The sequence below is a fragment of the Geotrypetes seraphini genome, chromosome 3 (assembly GCF_902459505.1).
Source record: "Geotrypetes seraphini chromosome 3, aGeoSer1.1, whole genome shotgun sequence".
Taxonomy (NCBI): Eukaryota; Metazoa; Chordata; class Amphibia; order Gymnophiona; family Dermophiidae; genus Geotrypetes; species Geotrypetes seraphini.
This window is the reverse complement of record NC_047086.1, coordinates 70,286,942-70,300,645: the sequence shown is the minus strand read 5'-3', so window position 1 is coordinate 70,300,645 and position 13,704 is coordinate 70,286,942. Positions and strand designations below refer to the sequence as shown.

General features: G+C 42.3%; 1 protein-coding gene across 5 annotated transcripts in view; it reads left to right on the top strand.

Moving 5' to 3' along the window:
- Nucleotides 1-13,704, top strand: part of MCPH1 (microcephalin 1) — a 490,428-nt gene that overhangs the window by 111,157 nt on the left and 365,567 nt on the right. For all 5 annotated transcript variants that reach the window (XM_033937330.1, XM_033937327.1, XM_033937326.1 and 2 more), the window contains 2 exons: nt 4,843-4,952; nt 10,584-10,621. In XM_033937330.1, coding sequence (XP_033793221.1) covers nt 4,843-4,952; nt 10,584-10,621 — 148 coding nt within the window. The remainder of the gene's footprint in view (nt 1-4,842; nt 4,953-10,583; nt 10,622-13,704) is intronic.

Sequence of the window (13,704 nt, the reverse complement as noted above, 5' to 3'; positions counted from 1 at the left end):
TCGCTAAAGCTGTCAAAATATGGTTAGCGATGATCGCTGGCTTTAGTACATCTGGACTTGGATTGTGGTCCAGATGACTCAAGGAAAGGACATTTTTAGATGACACCAAATATTTAATTTAATATAGTTTAATGCAGAGTTTATATACCACTAAATCTTCACACTGGTTTCAAAACGGTTAACAAGAAAACAAATAAAAACTAGATTTTAAACAATAGTCAAAATCTAATCTGGTACATTAAGTAATTTCCCTTCTGTCCCAATGGGCTCACAATCTAAACTAAACTAAACTAAACCTTAGGTTTGTATACCGCACCATCTCCGCATGCGCAGAGCTCGGCACGGTTTACAGAGGTTGAGAGGAAAGGAACTACAAAGAAGGGATATAGGAGAGGGACTGAGAAGATAGAGAGGGGCAGGGTACTAGAGGACGGGAGGTGATTAGATTTTTGAGAAGAGCCAAGTTTTCAAGCGTTTATGGAAGGATTGGAAGGAGCTAGAATTTCTGAGCGAGGATGAGAGGTTGTTCCAGAGTTCCGTGGTTCTAAAGGGGAGGGATGTTCCAAGTTTTCCTGTGCGGGATATACCTTTTATAGATGAGAAAGATAGTTTCAGTTTTTGGGAGGGTCTAGAAGAGAGCGGGTTTGAGGAATTCCAGAAGAGTGGGATAACGGGAGGAAGGACGCCATGTAGAATCTTGAAGGCTAAGCAGGCACATTTATAGAGGACTCTGGAGTATACTGGGAGCCAGTGGAGCTTGGAGAGGAGTGGGGAAACCTGATCGAACTTGCCTTTTGCGAAAATAAGCTTGGCCGCGGCGTTCTGAATTAGCTGAAGTCTATGGAGGTTTTTCTTAGTTAGGCTTATATAGATGGAGTTGCAGTAGTCTAGTCTAGAGAGGATGGTGGATTGAACGAGGATGGCGAAATGAGAATGATGAAAGCAAGATCTTACTTTCCTCAACATATGGAGGCTAAAGAAGCATTTTTTTACCAGGGAGTTGAGGTGATCGTTGAAGGAGAGAGAGGAGTCTAAGATGATGCCTAGGACTTTGCTTGAAAACTCAAGCTGAAGAGTGGGGCCGGAAGGTAGGGGGATGGAGGTGGGTAAATGATCTGAAATTGGGCCGAGCCAAAGTAGTTTGGTTTTGGACTCATTCAGTTTCATTTGTACAGATTGGGCCCAGGATTGGAGGTTCGTAATACATGTGGAGATGTTCTCAGCGAGGTTCGAGAGGTTCGCGTCGGTTTCGAGGAGGATGAGGATGTCGTCAGCATAGGAGTAGAGAGTTTCTAGGGGGGATAGATGAAGGAGTTTCAGAGAGGACATGTAGATGTTGAAAAGGATAGGGGAGAGGGGTGAGCCTTGCGGGACTCCACATTTCGGCTTCCAGGCGGGGGATGAGGAACCGTTTGTGTTAACGGTGTAGGAGCGGAAGCGTAGGAATTTCGAGAACCAATCAAGGATTGTGGAACTTATGCCTATTTCGGAGAGTTGGAATATTAGGATGTCATGGTGAACGACATCGAAGGCTGCGGAGAGGTCGAATTGAAAAAGAACAGCGAATTTGTTGCGAGAATGGAGTTGTTGTACCTTAGAGATTAGTGAGGCCAAGAGGGATTCGGTGCTGAAGTTGGGTCTGAAGCCGAATTGGTGGGGTAAGAGGATAGAGAATCGTTCTAGGTAGGATGAGAGTTGGGTGGATATGATGGATTCTAATAACTTGGTTAGGAGAGGGATATTTGCTATAGGACGGTAGTTAGTTGGAATGGTGGGATCAAGGTCGGCCTTTTTCAGTAGAGGGGACAATGAAATGTGTCCCATGTCGGGAGAGAAAAGGCCCGATGTTAGGGCAGAGTTTATAAGGTCGGTGAGGGAAGCGATGGCCTGTGTAGGGATATTCTCGAATAGATAGGAGGGGAAAGGATCCAAAATGCACTTGCAAGTTTTTAGTTTGAGGCAGAGTTTGGAGACTTGCGGTTCAGAGACAAGCTCGAAGGCGGTCCAGGATCTGTCGGCAGGAATGGGGTGGATACAAGTAAGGTAGGGTTGAGATCAATAGAGGTCAGGGAATTGTAGGAGACTGTGGGAGGGAAGGAGCATCTTAGAGTGGTAACCTTTTCATTAAAGAAATTTGCAAGGGCATCGGCTGATAGAGATGGTAGAAGCGAAGGTGGGTCTTTTTTTGTAGTTAGGGAGCGCCAAATGTTGAACAGCGCACTGATCTGGTTGTTGGATCTAGAGATCTTGTCTCCAAAGAAGTTTTTCCTGGCTTTTTTTAATGTTGAATTGTAAAATTTAATATTAGCCCTCCAGGTCTGTCTATCAGAGGGGGATTTAGATTTTTTCCATTTGCGCTCCAAAGCGCGACATTTCTGTTTCAATTCTCTGTGAAGAGGTAGGTACCAGGGGGCCTTTCGGGGGTAGGAGATGGTTTTGGTGGTTAATGGAGCAAGGGAGTGGTAGGTGGACTCGGAGAGGGCGGTCCAGTTGTGCCAATGTGATTCGGGATCTGTAGGTCTAGGGTTGGAGGAGAGTTTGTTGAGGAGTTTGGACCAGAATAGGTTGCTCGAGGTTTTTTTGCGGAAGGTTATGGAATGAGAGGAGTGGGGTGGGGAGTCAAGATGTGACATGAAGACGGGGAGACAGGTAGTCCCTAAGAAGTGATCTGACCAGGGGACTTGTTCCCAGCGAGTGTCGTCGGTTGAGGTTTTGAAGGCGGTAAGATAAATGAAGGTGGTGAAGTCTAGGGTATGCCCTTTTTCGTGGGTTGGGGATGGGGTGGGTAAGGGAAAACCTAGAGAGGTAAGGAAGTTGTTGAATTCAGATGTATCATTGTTATTTGTGTCGTCGAGGTGGAGATTGATATCACCAACAATCGGAAGTCTTTGGAATTTAAGGAAGGCATTTGTTATGGTCTCATAGACGAGATTGGAAGATTTGGTCCAAGGGGGTGGGTGGTCGGTATAGTATTAGGATGCCCAATGGGTGGGTGCGGAGTTCGTCAGTGACTGAGGCAAGCAAATATTCTAGAGAAGCATGGGTGCCCGTCTCAAGGAGCTGGACGTCGAAGAAAGATTTGTAGAGGAGTGCCAGACCACCTCCTTTTCAGTTGGGTCTGGGGGAGAAGAGGCCTTGGTAGCCATGGGGGAGGAGTTCATTTTGTGTGAATGGGTCGTCTTTAGCGATCCATGATTCTGTGATGCACAGGAATCCAGGGTCGAGCTCGTCTAGAAGGTCTTTCAAGATTTGGGTCTTATTGCATGCGGATCTGGCATTGCAGTAAAGTGTCGGGACTGTGGTGAGAGAGTCCGGGACAGTGTTGGAAAGATTGGCAGGGGGCAGGGGCTTTAGAGAATCTTGGTTGACTTTTCGGGGGTTTTTCTTGGGAGGGGAATTTCTGGTGCGTATCAGTGTGGGGATTCTGAGTCCGGGGCGGATGGTATTGGTGTTGGCGGGGTCGAGTAGGTTGGGGGAGGGAGGTTTCAGACAGAGGGAAGTATAGAGAGGTGAGCAGAGTAGGAGGAGAAGGATCCAGAAGGATGGATTCATGGCGGGGTGGTTGGTGTGTGAGAGTCTGTAGCAAGGGGGGGTAGAGTTGGTTGAGGAAGGAGCAGGGGAACTTAAATTAAGCTGACTAAGTACGGGGCCGAGAGAAGGGAGGAGAGGCTTTTTTTTTTTTTAATTAATTTATTTATTTATTTTAGGACTAAAGGGGGGCTGTATCAGTGAGGACAATTAGCGGCTAAGCGCTTTCCATGTGGTGCCTAGAGCGGAGAGGCTTGGGCAGTAAATGGGTAACAGGGGGATTGCATGGTTAAGGTATGTGTGTAGCCCAGGATGTGCTAGGGGAACCGGGGCAACTGAAAAAGTGAGAGACTGGTAAAAAACCTTTGGCAGAGAGTACAGTTTGGAGCAGAACTGAGCAAAAAAAGCAGAAAAAGTTTAGCATCAAAACATGAGCGAATACAATAGTAAAATATGGTGCAGAAACAGGGGTATAAACAGTGGTAAACTTTGACAATGGGCAGAGTCCGGGTTGGGTAAGGGGAGCTGAGAGTCTGGAGGCCCTCAGTGGACCTTGATAGGCCAAGGAGGGGGGAGGGCGGTGAGGTGAGGCAGAGAGGAGCCCAAGTTGCAGGGGCTTTGGCAGCTCTTGGGTGGGCTGTGGGGGCAGAGTTTCTAGTGAAGAGCAGGTCCGCACCCTCCTGCACGAGTGGCGTCGGGTGGAAGAAGGAGGAACAAGATGGAGGAAGCTTCCTCCTTCCTCTGCCTTGAAGTCGCTGGAGCGGAGACAAAGCTTTCGGCGGCCCGCAGTGGGCTGAAGAGGAGCCGGGACACGCTGGCCTTTAACAACCCTCGGATGGGCTGGAGAAGAGCAGGCTAGCAAGTCAGCAGGGCAGGGCAGTTCCCTCCTGCACGAGTGGCGTCGGGCGGAGGAAGGAGGGACAAGATGGAGGAAGCTTCCTCCTTCCTCTGCCTTGAAGTCGCTGGAGCGGAGACAAAGCTTTCGGCGGCTCGCAGTGGGCTGAAGAGGAGCCGGGACACGCTGGCCTTTAACAGCCCTCGGATGGGCTGGAGAAGAGCAGGCTAGCAAGTCAGCAGGGCAGGGCAGTTCCCTCCTGCACGAGTGGCGTCGGGCGGAGGAAGGAGGGACAAGATGGAGGAAGCTTCCTCCTTCCTCCTTCCTCTGCCTTGACTGCCTAACTGCAGTACCTATGAAAAGGAATGAACAAACAATTATTACACATATCGGACATAGATATCACCATAGAAATTGCATTTTAATATGAAGAATAGCAATTCTGTCTCTAATTAGATTTTACTGCATTTGGTTTTTAGATGCTCGAAATGAAAATTCAAGTATTGGCAGCATATGTGTTCTCTATGAAGCATTTAAGAAACAAAAATATAAATCCACTGAGGAATCAAAGAAAAAAAAATACAAAAAGGTCAGTCTTTTACTAAGTTATTTACATTAAGAATCTGGTAGTCTGTAATTTGAATAGCACTGAATCCTCGTTTTGTTTTGGCTTCCTAGGTTGATTTTTTTTTTTTTTAATGAAAGATTAATTAGCTGCAGGATATTTGGTGTTTGATGAAATATTTTACATTACATTACATTACACTAGTGATTTCTATTTTAATGCCTGTTAAGCTTTCAAATTAATGACAACTGTTAGATCTGTGTTAAACAAATATATAGTTCTGTCTTGTTCACTTTTGAGGAAGCATGAAGTAAATGAGGGGTATAAGGGAAGAGCGGTGAGTTGAGAATAAAAGATACCATGGTTCAGATCTTTAATGTTCTTGTAACTTTGGGCAAGTTGCTATACTCCCAATTGCTTCTGGTACAAGTTGAAGGCTAGATTGCTAAAATGCAATAAGGCACATTAGTTATTGCAGGTCGCATCTTACAAATTAGGTTGCGAAGACATAGAATTCTGTACTGTAGCTGTTGCTTTCCATTAGTCACAAATCTGCAGAAGTGTTCTGGCAAATCCTCATTTGAATGGTTGGAAATGGTCCTGGTACTGAAGAGACACTGGCATGGAAGCAGTTTGCTGTACAAGATGTCAGGGCATGGGCAACTTCGCTGTCAAACTCGAAAGCACAAAAACAGTGGAAATGTCCCAATCAAAATGGCGCGCACCAAAAAAGTGTCCTTCAACTTATCTGATAAATTCAAATGCCTTTATTCATCCAAAATTTCATAAATTCATCCAATGACTCAATGACCCGACATGTACATGTTTCAGCCTAACTGGCCTGCCTCAGGAGTCTTGTGAGTCTTCAACGGGTGTATAAAAAAAATATATAGTATATGAAGGTACACACGTCCTCTAAACGTGATTGCTAAGCTCTTTAAATCTTTGCCAGTGTGAGCAACTTCTCCACCCTCCTGCTTGCAGCGACCTGGCTCCCCTCTGAAATCACTTCTGGGTAAAGGCATTTGAATTTATCAGATGAGTTGAAGGACACTTTTTTGGTGCGCACCATTCTGATTGGGACATTTCCACTCTGTTTTTGTGCTTTCGAGTTTGTGGTTGTTTCCCCTGTTTTATTCTGCAACCTCACTGTCAAGGCATGCCTACAAGAAAACATCATCTGGATGTAAGAAGAGCAATTCTCAGTGCATCAACACTTAGTATGCATCAAGAAGTCAACACTTGGGAGGATGCATTGGTATGCCTAGAAGAGAAAGAATGTTTGTGCTACTTAGGCTACATCCCCTGATTTTTGAGGCATAGATGAAGATGCAGAGTCTTGCCTCTCTAAGGAACCCGAGTTCTGGACTCGGTATCAGTGTACTCGGTGCTGGTGCTGATGACCGAGTCAGAGGAGGCTGAGTGTCAGATTCCAAGTCCCCCACCATGGTCAATATTGATGTGGTGATGAAAGCTTTCAATATTGATGTGGTGATGAAAAGCTTTCAAATGAAGTTTTCAAGCTTTCATTGACCTCTCTTGTATATAGAGGCAGAGGATACAGCTAATGTCCCAAGCCTTCCTGATACCAAAAGAGACTCTAGGTCTTCAACCAATTCTAGATCTCCAAGGCTTAAATAAATACTTGTTGAAGGAGAAGTTTCATATGGTCTCTCTGGGAACCCTTCTATCTCTGTTGGTAAAAGGTGATTGGCTATGCTCTCTAGATATAAAAGAGACCTACATTAACATATCCATCCTACCTGTTCACAGAAAGTATCTTTGCTTCAATATTAGTTCTCAACATTTCCAATACAAAGTCTTGTCCTTCGGAATGGCTTCTGCCCTCAAGTTTTCATGAAATGCCTTGTAGTCTTGGCAGCTCTTTGTACATGGGAAATTCACGTATTTCCCTACTTAGATGACTGATTGATTAAGCTTCATCATTGCAAACAGCTGAGCATGCCATCAACTCAACAATTCATCTTCTGGAGCTCTTTGGGTTTGCCATCAAGTACCAAAAGTCACATCTGTTTCCTTCTCAGGTGCTAGAGTTCATCGGGGCTCTCCTGGATACTACTCAGGGTTGAACTTTTCTGCTGAAACAGAAAGTGGACAATATCATTCATCTGCCAAATAGCGTCTAACCTACAACACACTTCTGCTCATCAATTGTTTATGCCTTCTTGGTTATATGGCATTGACGGTGCATGTCACTCAATTTAAATGTCTTCACAATGGTCCCTTTCAATCTAATTGTCTCAAGCCACGGGATATCTGTCTGCTCTAATTTAAGTCACTTCGGACCTCAATTACCGATTGTTTTCCACAATCTCACTTGAGATACCCCCGCCATCAAGTTTCAAGTTGTTATTTTTCAAATTTTTATTAAAATTTTAAAAAATCGCTTATTTTGTATTACTAAGCGAGATACAAAAAAAATAAAGTTATTAAAACATAAACATGTATTTTTACAATCCAGAAACTTAACTATAAAATAGGGTAGATAATTCAACATACAGACCAACTGATACAAAAGGAAAGAGAGGGTAGAACTACAATTTAATATTTCAAAGTTCAGAGGAGAAACATGTACGGGAAAAACAGTGAGGCAGGGAATCAAAAAGATTAAAAGGAAGAAAATAGAAGAAAAGAATAGGAAACAAGGTACAGGAAATATAAGATTAAAGAGGATCCAACTGGGAAAAGATATGTTGTATAAAAACAGAACGTGGATTAAAGGTTGAAAGCATCCTTAAATAAAAAGCTTTTCAAATTACAGTACTTTTAAAACGGGTCAGATTAACTTCTTCTCTTAGATGTTGTGGCATAGCATTCCAGAGCTGCGGCACCATCACCAAGAATATAGCTTGTCATCGTGTCCCAATGATTTTCAAGGAGGGGACTGTTAGAATTTTTGGGTTCAAAGACTGAAGTGAGCATGAAATACTGTATGGGATGAGTAATTTATCAATAAATTGTGGTTCATTTGAAGAGAGGGTTTTGAATGAGAGAAGTAGAATTTTTAAAGTGATTCAATGGGTGATCGGAAGCCAAAAACTTCTAGCCACAGATGCTTCGATATTTGGATGGGGGAACTCATCTAAAGAGCCTATACACTCAAGGGGTATGGTCTCACCATGAACAAGCCCTCCATATCAATCCTCTCAAATTATGAGCAATAAGCAATGCTCTAAAAACATTCCAAAATTATTGTCTTCATGCATGTGTTGTGGGCACTGCCAAAAATTTAAAGTGACAGTGCACTTGATAATGTCCATACTGTGTTCCATTGATGACATCACCCAAATGTGAGAATATATGCTTGCTGTCCTCACAGATCACCTGCTACAGGTAAGTATTTTTGCTTTTTCTCTAGAAGGCAGGACTTAGAAGGCGCACAGTTTCTCCCACCTGCCCGAGAGTGACTTTAATTCTTTGGCTGTGGAACTAGCTGAAGAGACTGGCACACATGGGAAGGACCATGCATGCTTGGATCTTTACATTTCATTCTGAGCACTGGGAGAACTGGTCTGTCCTGGCCCCATTGGTGTCCAGTCAATCCTGCTATCTAAGGAAAACATTGCAACTGTACAACAGTGCTTTGTTAGATGTAACTCTGTCTGCAAGATCTATAGTCCTTTCTTTTTATGGTCACATTTTTATTGAAATCATGAGTTGATACAGTATATAATATGAACATTACCATTAAATTATTTGAGAGGATGCCAACATCATATCATGCAACATATTTTATATTTTATCTGAACCACATTTAATTAGCACCCAACAGACCATAAACTTTTTTTTCTGTTCCACAGTAGAATTTTCTTAGAACTGTAAAATTATCCTAGAAAAACATTTGGCCAATGGTTTGCTTTCAGAACATCTGTGAGAGGAATCTACAATTCAGTCTTTTCTTCCCACCCCTACATTTCTCCCAATTGGTCTTAAAACAGCAATATAACATGAGATATTTGAAACAGTTTTCTAAGAAAGCTAATGTTTTTATTTCTCTTCCACTCCTTTTCCAGTCTCATTTCACTTATTTCAGATGTATTTTTGCATTTTTATTCTATTTTCTGTAAATATCCATCCTTTTCTTTCATTCAATCCCAATCACTCATCTTAAAAAGCATGTCATAGAAATGAATAATATTGTGATATCCACATCCATAAATGAAATCCACACTTATTTAATAACAAAGTGAAATGGAGGAGTAGCCTAATAGTTGGAGCAGCAGGCTGAGAACCAAGGAAGCCTGGTTCATATCCAACTGCAGCTTCTTGTGACCCCGGAGCAAGTCACTTAAACCTCTATTGCCTTAGGTACAAACTTAGATTGTAAGTCCTCCATGAACATGGAAATATCTACTGTACCGAATTTAACTCACCTTGAACTACAACTGAAAAAGGTGAGCCAAATAATTATAAATGATTGCAAGTTTCCTATCAAGACTGTTTCTATTAGATCCCAGCATTTTAAGGTAAATGGTCATGGATTTGATATACTGCCTTTCCTGTAGTACAACCAGAGCAGTTTACATATATTATATGCAGGTACTTTTCTCTGTTTCTAGCAGGCTCACGATCTAAGTTTTGAACCTGGGACAATGGAGGGTTAAGTGACTTGCCCATGATTACAAGGAGCTACAGTGAAAATTGAACACAATTCCCCAGGTTCTCAGCCCAATGCATATCTCTATATTTAAATTGCTACATTTTTAACCAATATTAATTTAATCTGGGCACTTTTATTCTGGTTTAGCTTGTGGTTCGGGGTAGATTACAAAGCCAACAACATAATATCATTGGTATTGTGCAACTTCCAAAAACTCTTAAACTCCAATGAACATCTGAAACAATTTACAAGATGACTGTAAGATCTAGGATACTATTGGTTACGTAGCTACTCTACAGTATCTCTTCATAATGAGTGAGAAAACTTAGATAAAAAATAAATACAACACTTAAGTTTCAGTAACTATCAGTATCTTTTAAACAGCTAAAAAGATGTACAAAATAACCACATTTTCAATGCTTTTCTAAAATCCCTGTAAGAAAAGTGTCATTTCTCAGGTGGCAAGAAGTTCTAAATGGTTAGACTTGGCCTGAGATTGTTTTCTGTCCAGTATCACAAAGATTATAATCCCTAGGGCTGGTAAAGTTAACTGAAGCACTTCTGAAGAGCACAGGTTTCTTCTTGTTATTTTTATTGGACTATCTTAAGCATTTTATGATTAGCTATCGAGGTAACCCCTTTTCCTCAGATCAGAAATAAGGAAATGTTGACAAATATCAGTATATGTAAGGGAAACATGAAAGCATTCCAGTGATAGTCTCACAGGAAGAGGGCGTATGGAATTCCTGATTGCTAGAGCATATCCTTCTGAGCCTCAGGAACTGACCAACAGGAATACTATCGCGTAATGTTTATATTCAGACAATCTATGTATCTTGTGAATTGACTGAATTTTACATTTTTATTCTTAGGGGTAAACTTCCAAGACTAATATGGTATTGCATATTTGAGGATTCAGTGTAATCTTTTTTTAGTTTGTTTTCTCTATTTACTTATATCATTTGTGCTGGTGAGCAATATTCATTGTGTAAAATAAAAATTTAACTTTTTTAAATCTATTTTCTTTTCTTTAGCCAACAAGAACATTAGTCATGACCAGTATGCCCTCTGAGTAAGTTTTGAATATTTGATAGCTTTCTTTGTTCTAGTGTTGAAAAAAAGTACTACTGAGCTGTTCCTAATAACCCCTTTATTGTCATGTGATTCCTTTGACTCCACAGGTGACAAATATTTTATAGTTTCTGGCAGGCCCACCCCTAGCTCATTTCTTTACTTATAGTCTTAATTTATTGTCAATTCTACTTAGGAGAACTCTATATTTTATTACCTGCTAAAGAATCAAACACTAAATAAGCATCCAATATAAGCCTAAGATTATCTAAGAAACAAACACTAAATAAAGCATATAATATAATCCTAAGGCGAGAAGTCTTTTACACTGAGTGTTGCATGTATGGTTTTCTCCCCGTTGGTGATAAGTTATATGTGTGTACTCACTGCAAAGAGCTCCTAGCTCTCAGAGAATGATTATGTTCCCTTGAGGCTATAGTGGTAGACTTAGAGGAGCTCAGGGAGAGAGAGAAATACATAGAGGAGACCAACAGGGATGTTGTAGAGAAGTCCCAGCTCCAGTCTAGAAGGAGAGCATCACTCTGGTGAAGTAGGAAGTAATCCTGTAGCTAGGACCTGCCCACCAGGAGATGCAATATCCTCTCACACGGAGGATGTGTGTCCAGGGGCCTCTGCCCAGGAGGGAAGGGTTATGACAGCTGTTGTAGTTGATTTGATCATTAGGCATGTAGATAGCTGGGTGGCTGGTGGACGTGAGGATCGCCTGGTCACTTGCCTGCCTGGACTAGATAGGATTTTAGATAGTGCTATGGAGGAGCCAGCTGTCTTGGTACATGTAGGTACCAATGACATAGGAAAATGTGGGAGGGAGGTTCTGGAAGCCAAATTTAGGCTCTTAGGTAGAAAACTGAAATCCAGGGATAGCATTTTCAGAAATGCTCCCAGTTCCATGCGCAGGACCCAAGAGGCAGGCAGAGCTCTGAATTCTTAATGTGTGGTTGAGACGATGGTGCAGGGAGGAAGGGTTTAGATTTGTTAGGAACTGGGCAACCTTCTGGGACAGAGTGAGCTTGTTCTGAAAGAACGGACTCCACCTTAACGAGGATGGAACCAGGCTGCTGGTGCTAAAGTTTAAAAAGGAGAACAAATCCCAAGTGATCTTTGATCTTTTTAGAGACAAAGGCTCTGACTTACTCTGTTTCTTTAAGTCCTACAAAAAGTCTTCTACAAGAATATACAGTGGTTATCAGCTCCGTGTGTCTTCTGGGATGCACTGTTTTTCACTAAACCTCATCATGGAAAAAGAGGAGGGAGGGATCTTCCTTCTAGCTAAAGAAACTTTTTACTTCTTTAAACTGAATGCTCCAGACTTAAATGGTATTGATTTTCTTTTTTTACTTCCTATTCCTTCAATATTCTCCTCTGCTATTGTGCTCTTAGTGCCATTCCCCTTGTCTACTCCTGTGATTCTTTAGCAGGCAAATTTCTTGAATTGCTTGATTTACTTGGATGGAAACAGTAAACTCTAGTACTCATACTAAAGGTCACTTGACCTTATTCTTACTCACTCTGCTTACTCTCTTAACACTTCGAGAATACATATTAACCAGATCCTCCCAGTGTCTTGATTGGACCATCACCTCATAAAATTTTTCTTTTCGCTGCCTTCCCACTCTCGCAGTTTTCTGACTTTTTAGTCAGTTTCTTCTTTTCTTTTATCCTTAGTTTTTTTTTAAAAACCAACCCTTTATATACCACTAAACTTTTATAGTTTATTTCTTTTTTTCTTTACCGTTGTCATTTGGCTTGGTGAGGCCTTATGGATTGCCATATTGTTTTCTCCCCACTTCATGGCTCTTGTTCTGTGCAGGTTTTTCCTGCTCACTTTTCCTCCACGCGGTTGTCTTCACCGACATCCTTCTGTGATTTTGGGATGTCGGGACCTCGGCCTTGCCGATTTTTTTTTCTTCCCTTGCTTTTTTCCTCTTCAGCGCATTTTCATGTGGATTCTTCAGAAGCAGTTTTCTGTCGTCGGCGCCGCCAAGAATCCGGCACCAGCCAGCGTCAGTGATCCGGTGCCCAGCATACTTCCGGCACCGCTCCTCCAGTCTGCACCGACTTTGACAGGCCCAATCCTACTCTTGGTAAGTTGGTACTCTTTTCTTCCTTGGGCTTCAGGTCATTGTAGCAGTGAGTCTAATCCTGCCGACCTTGGTCATTGTAGCAGTGAGTCAAGTCCTGCCAACCTCTTTTTAGCCTCCTCTCTGGCTCCACTTCGATGTCGATGACTGCCTTGATATGGGCATGTTCATCTTGGAAGCATGGAGCAACACTGATGGTACCGGTCATGGACCAAGGGTACTAGTCTTCTTTTCTTTCTACTCCGGTGTCATTTTCTTTCTGCTCCTTTAGTGATGTGTGCCTTGATACCAGTATTTTCATCTCTGGAGTGTAGCACGATGGTCCCGGCACTGCTTCCATTGGTACCGGTGCTTTCTTTTCAGCAGTGTTTCTTTCATGTCCACGATTTCTGTCTGTATCGGCGTATTTTACTGTATCTGTCGACCCCTGTGTCGATGTTGACATCTATGATTGGTGTCGACCTCTATGATTGATGTCGGCACCCTTGTCACTATTGACTTCTATGATTCATGTCGATGTCCACATCGACACCCATGTCAATATGTCAGAGTTCCTTTCTCACTTCTCTCTAAATCACTAACTATTCTCTGTACTCTTTTTAAATCTCTAATATTGTAAAGCTATATGGTGCCTGTTTATATATTGCGGCCCCATGTACACTGTAAAGAGATTATTGGTCTAGTATTATTATTATTATTATTATGTTCTTGTATACCGCCATACCCAAAGAGTTCTAGGCGGTTCACATCAATTAAATTAGTATCCGATCTGAACACGGATTTACAACATTTTGTCGGAATCACAAGCAACGGGGAAGGAAATGTTTGAGTTATAGTAGGAATTAATCAGAGTTCGAATTGAAGGGAAAGGGGGAGGGAGAAGAGGGCCAAAGGTGGGGAGGGGGAGAGAAAAGGGGGTGAGGTGGGGAGGGTGTTGGTTTATTGCGGGGGAATGAAGGGTCAGGGTTCCTGTACTAACATA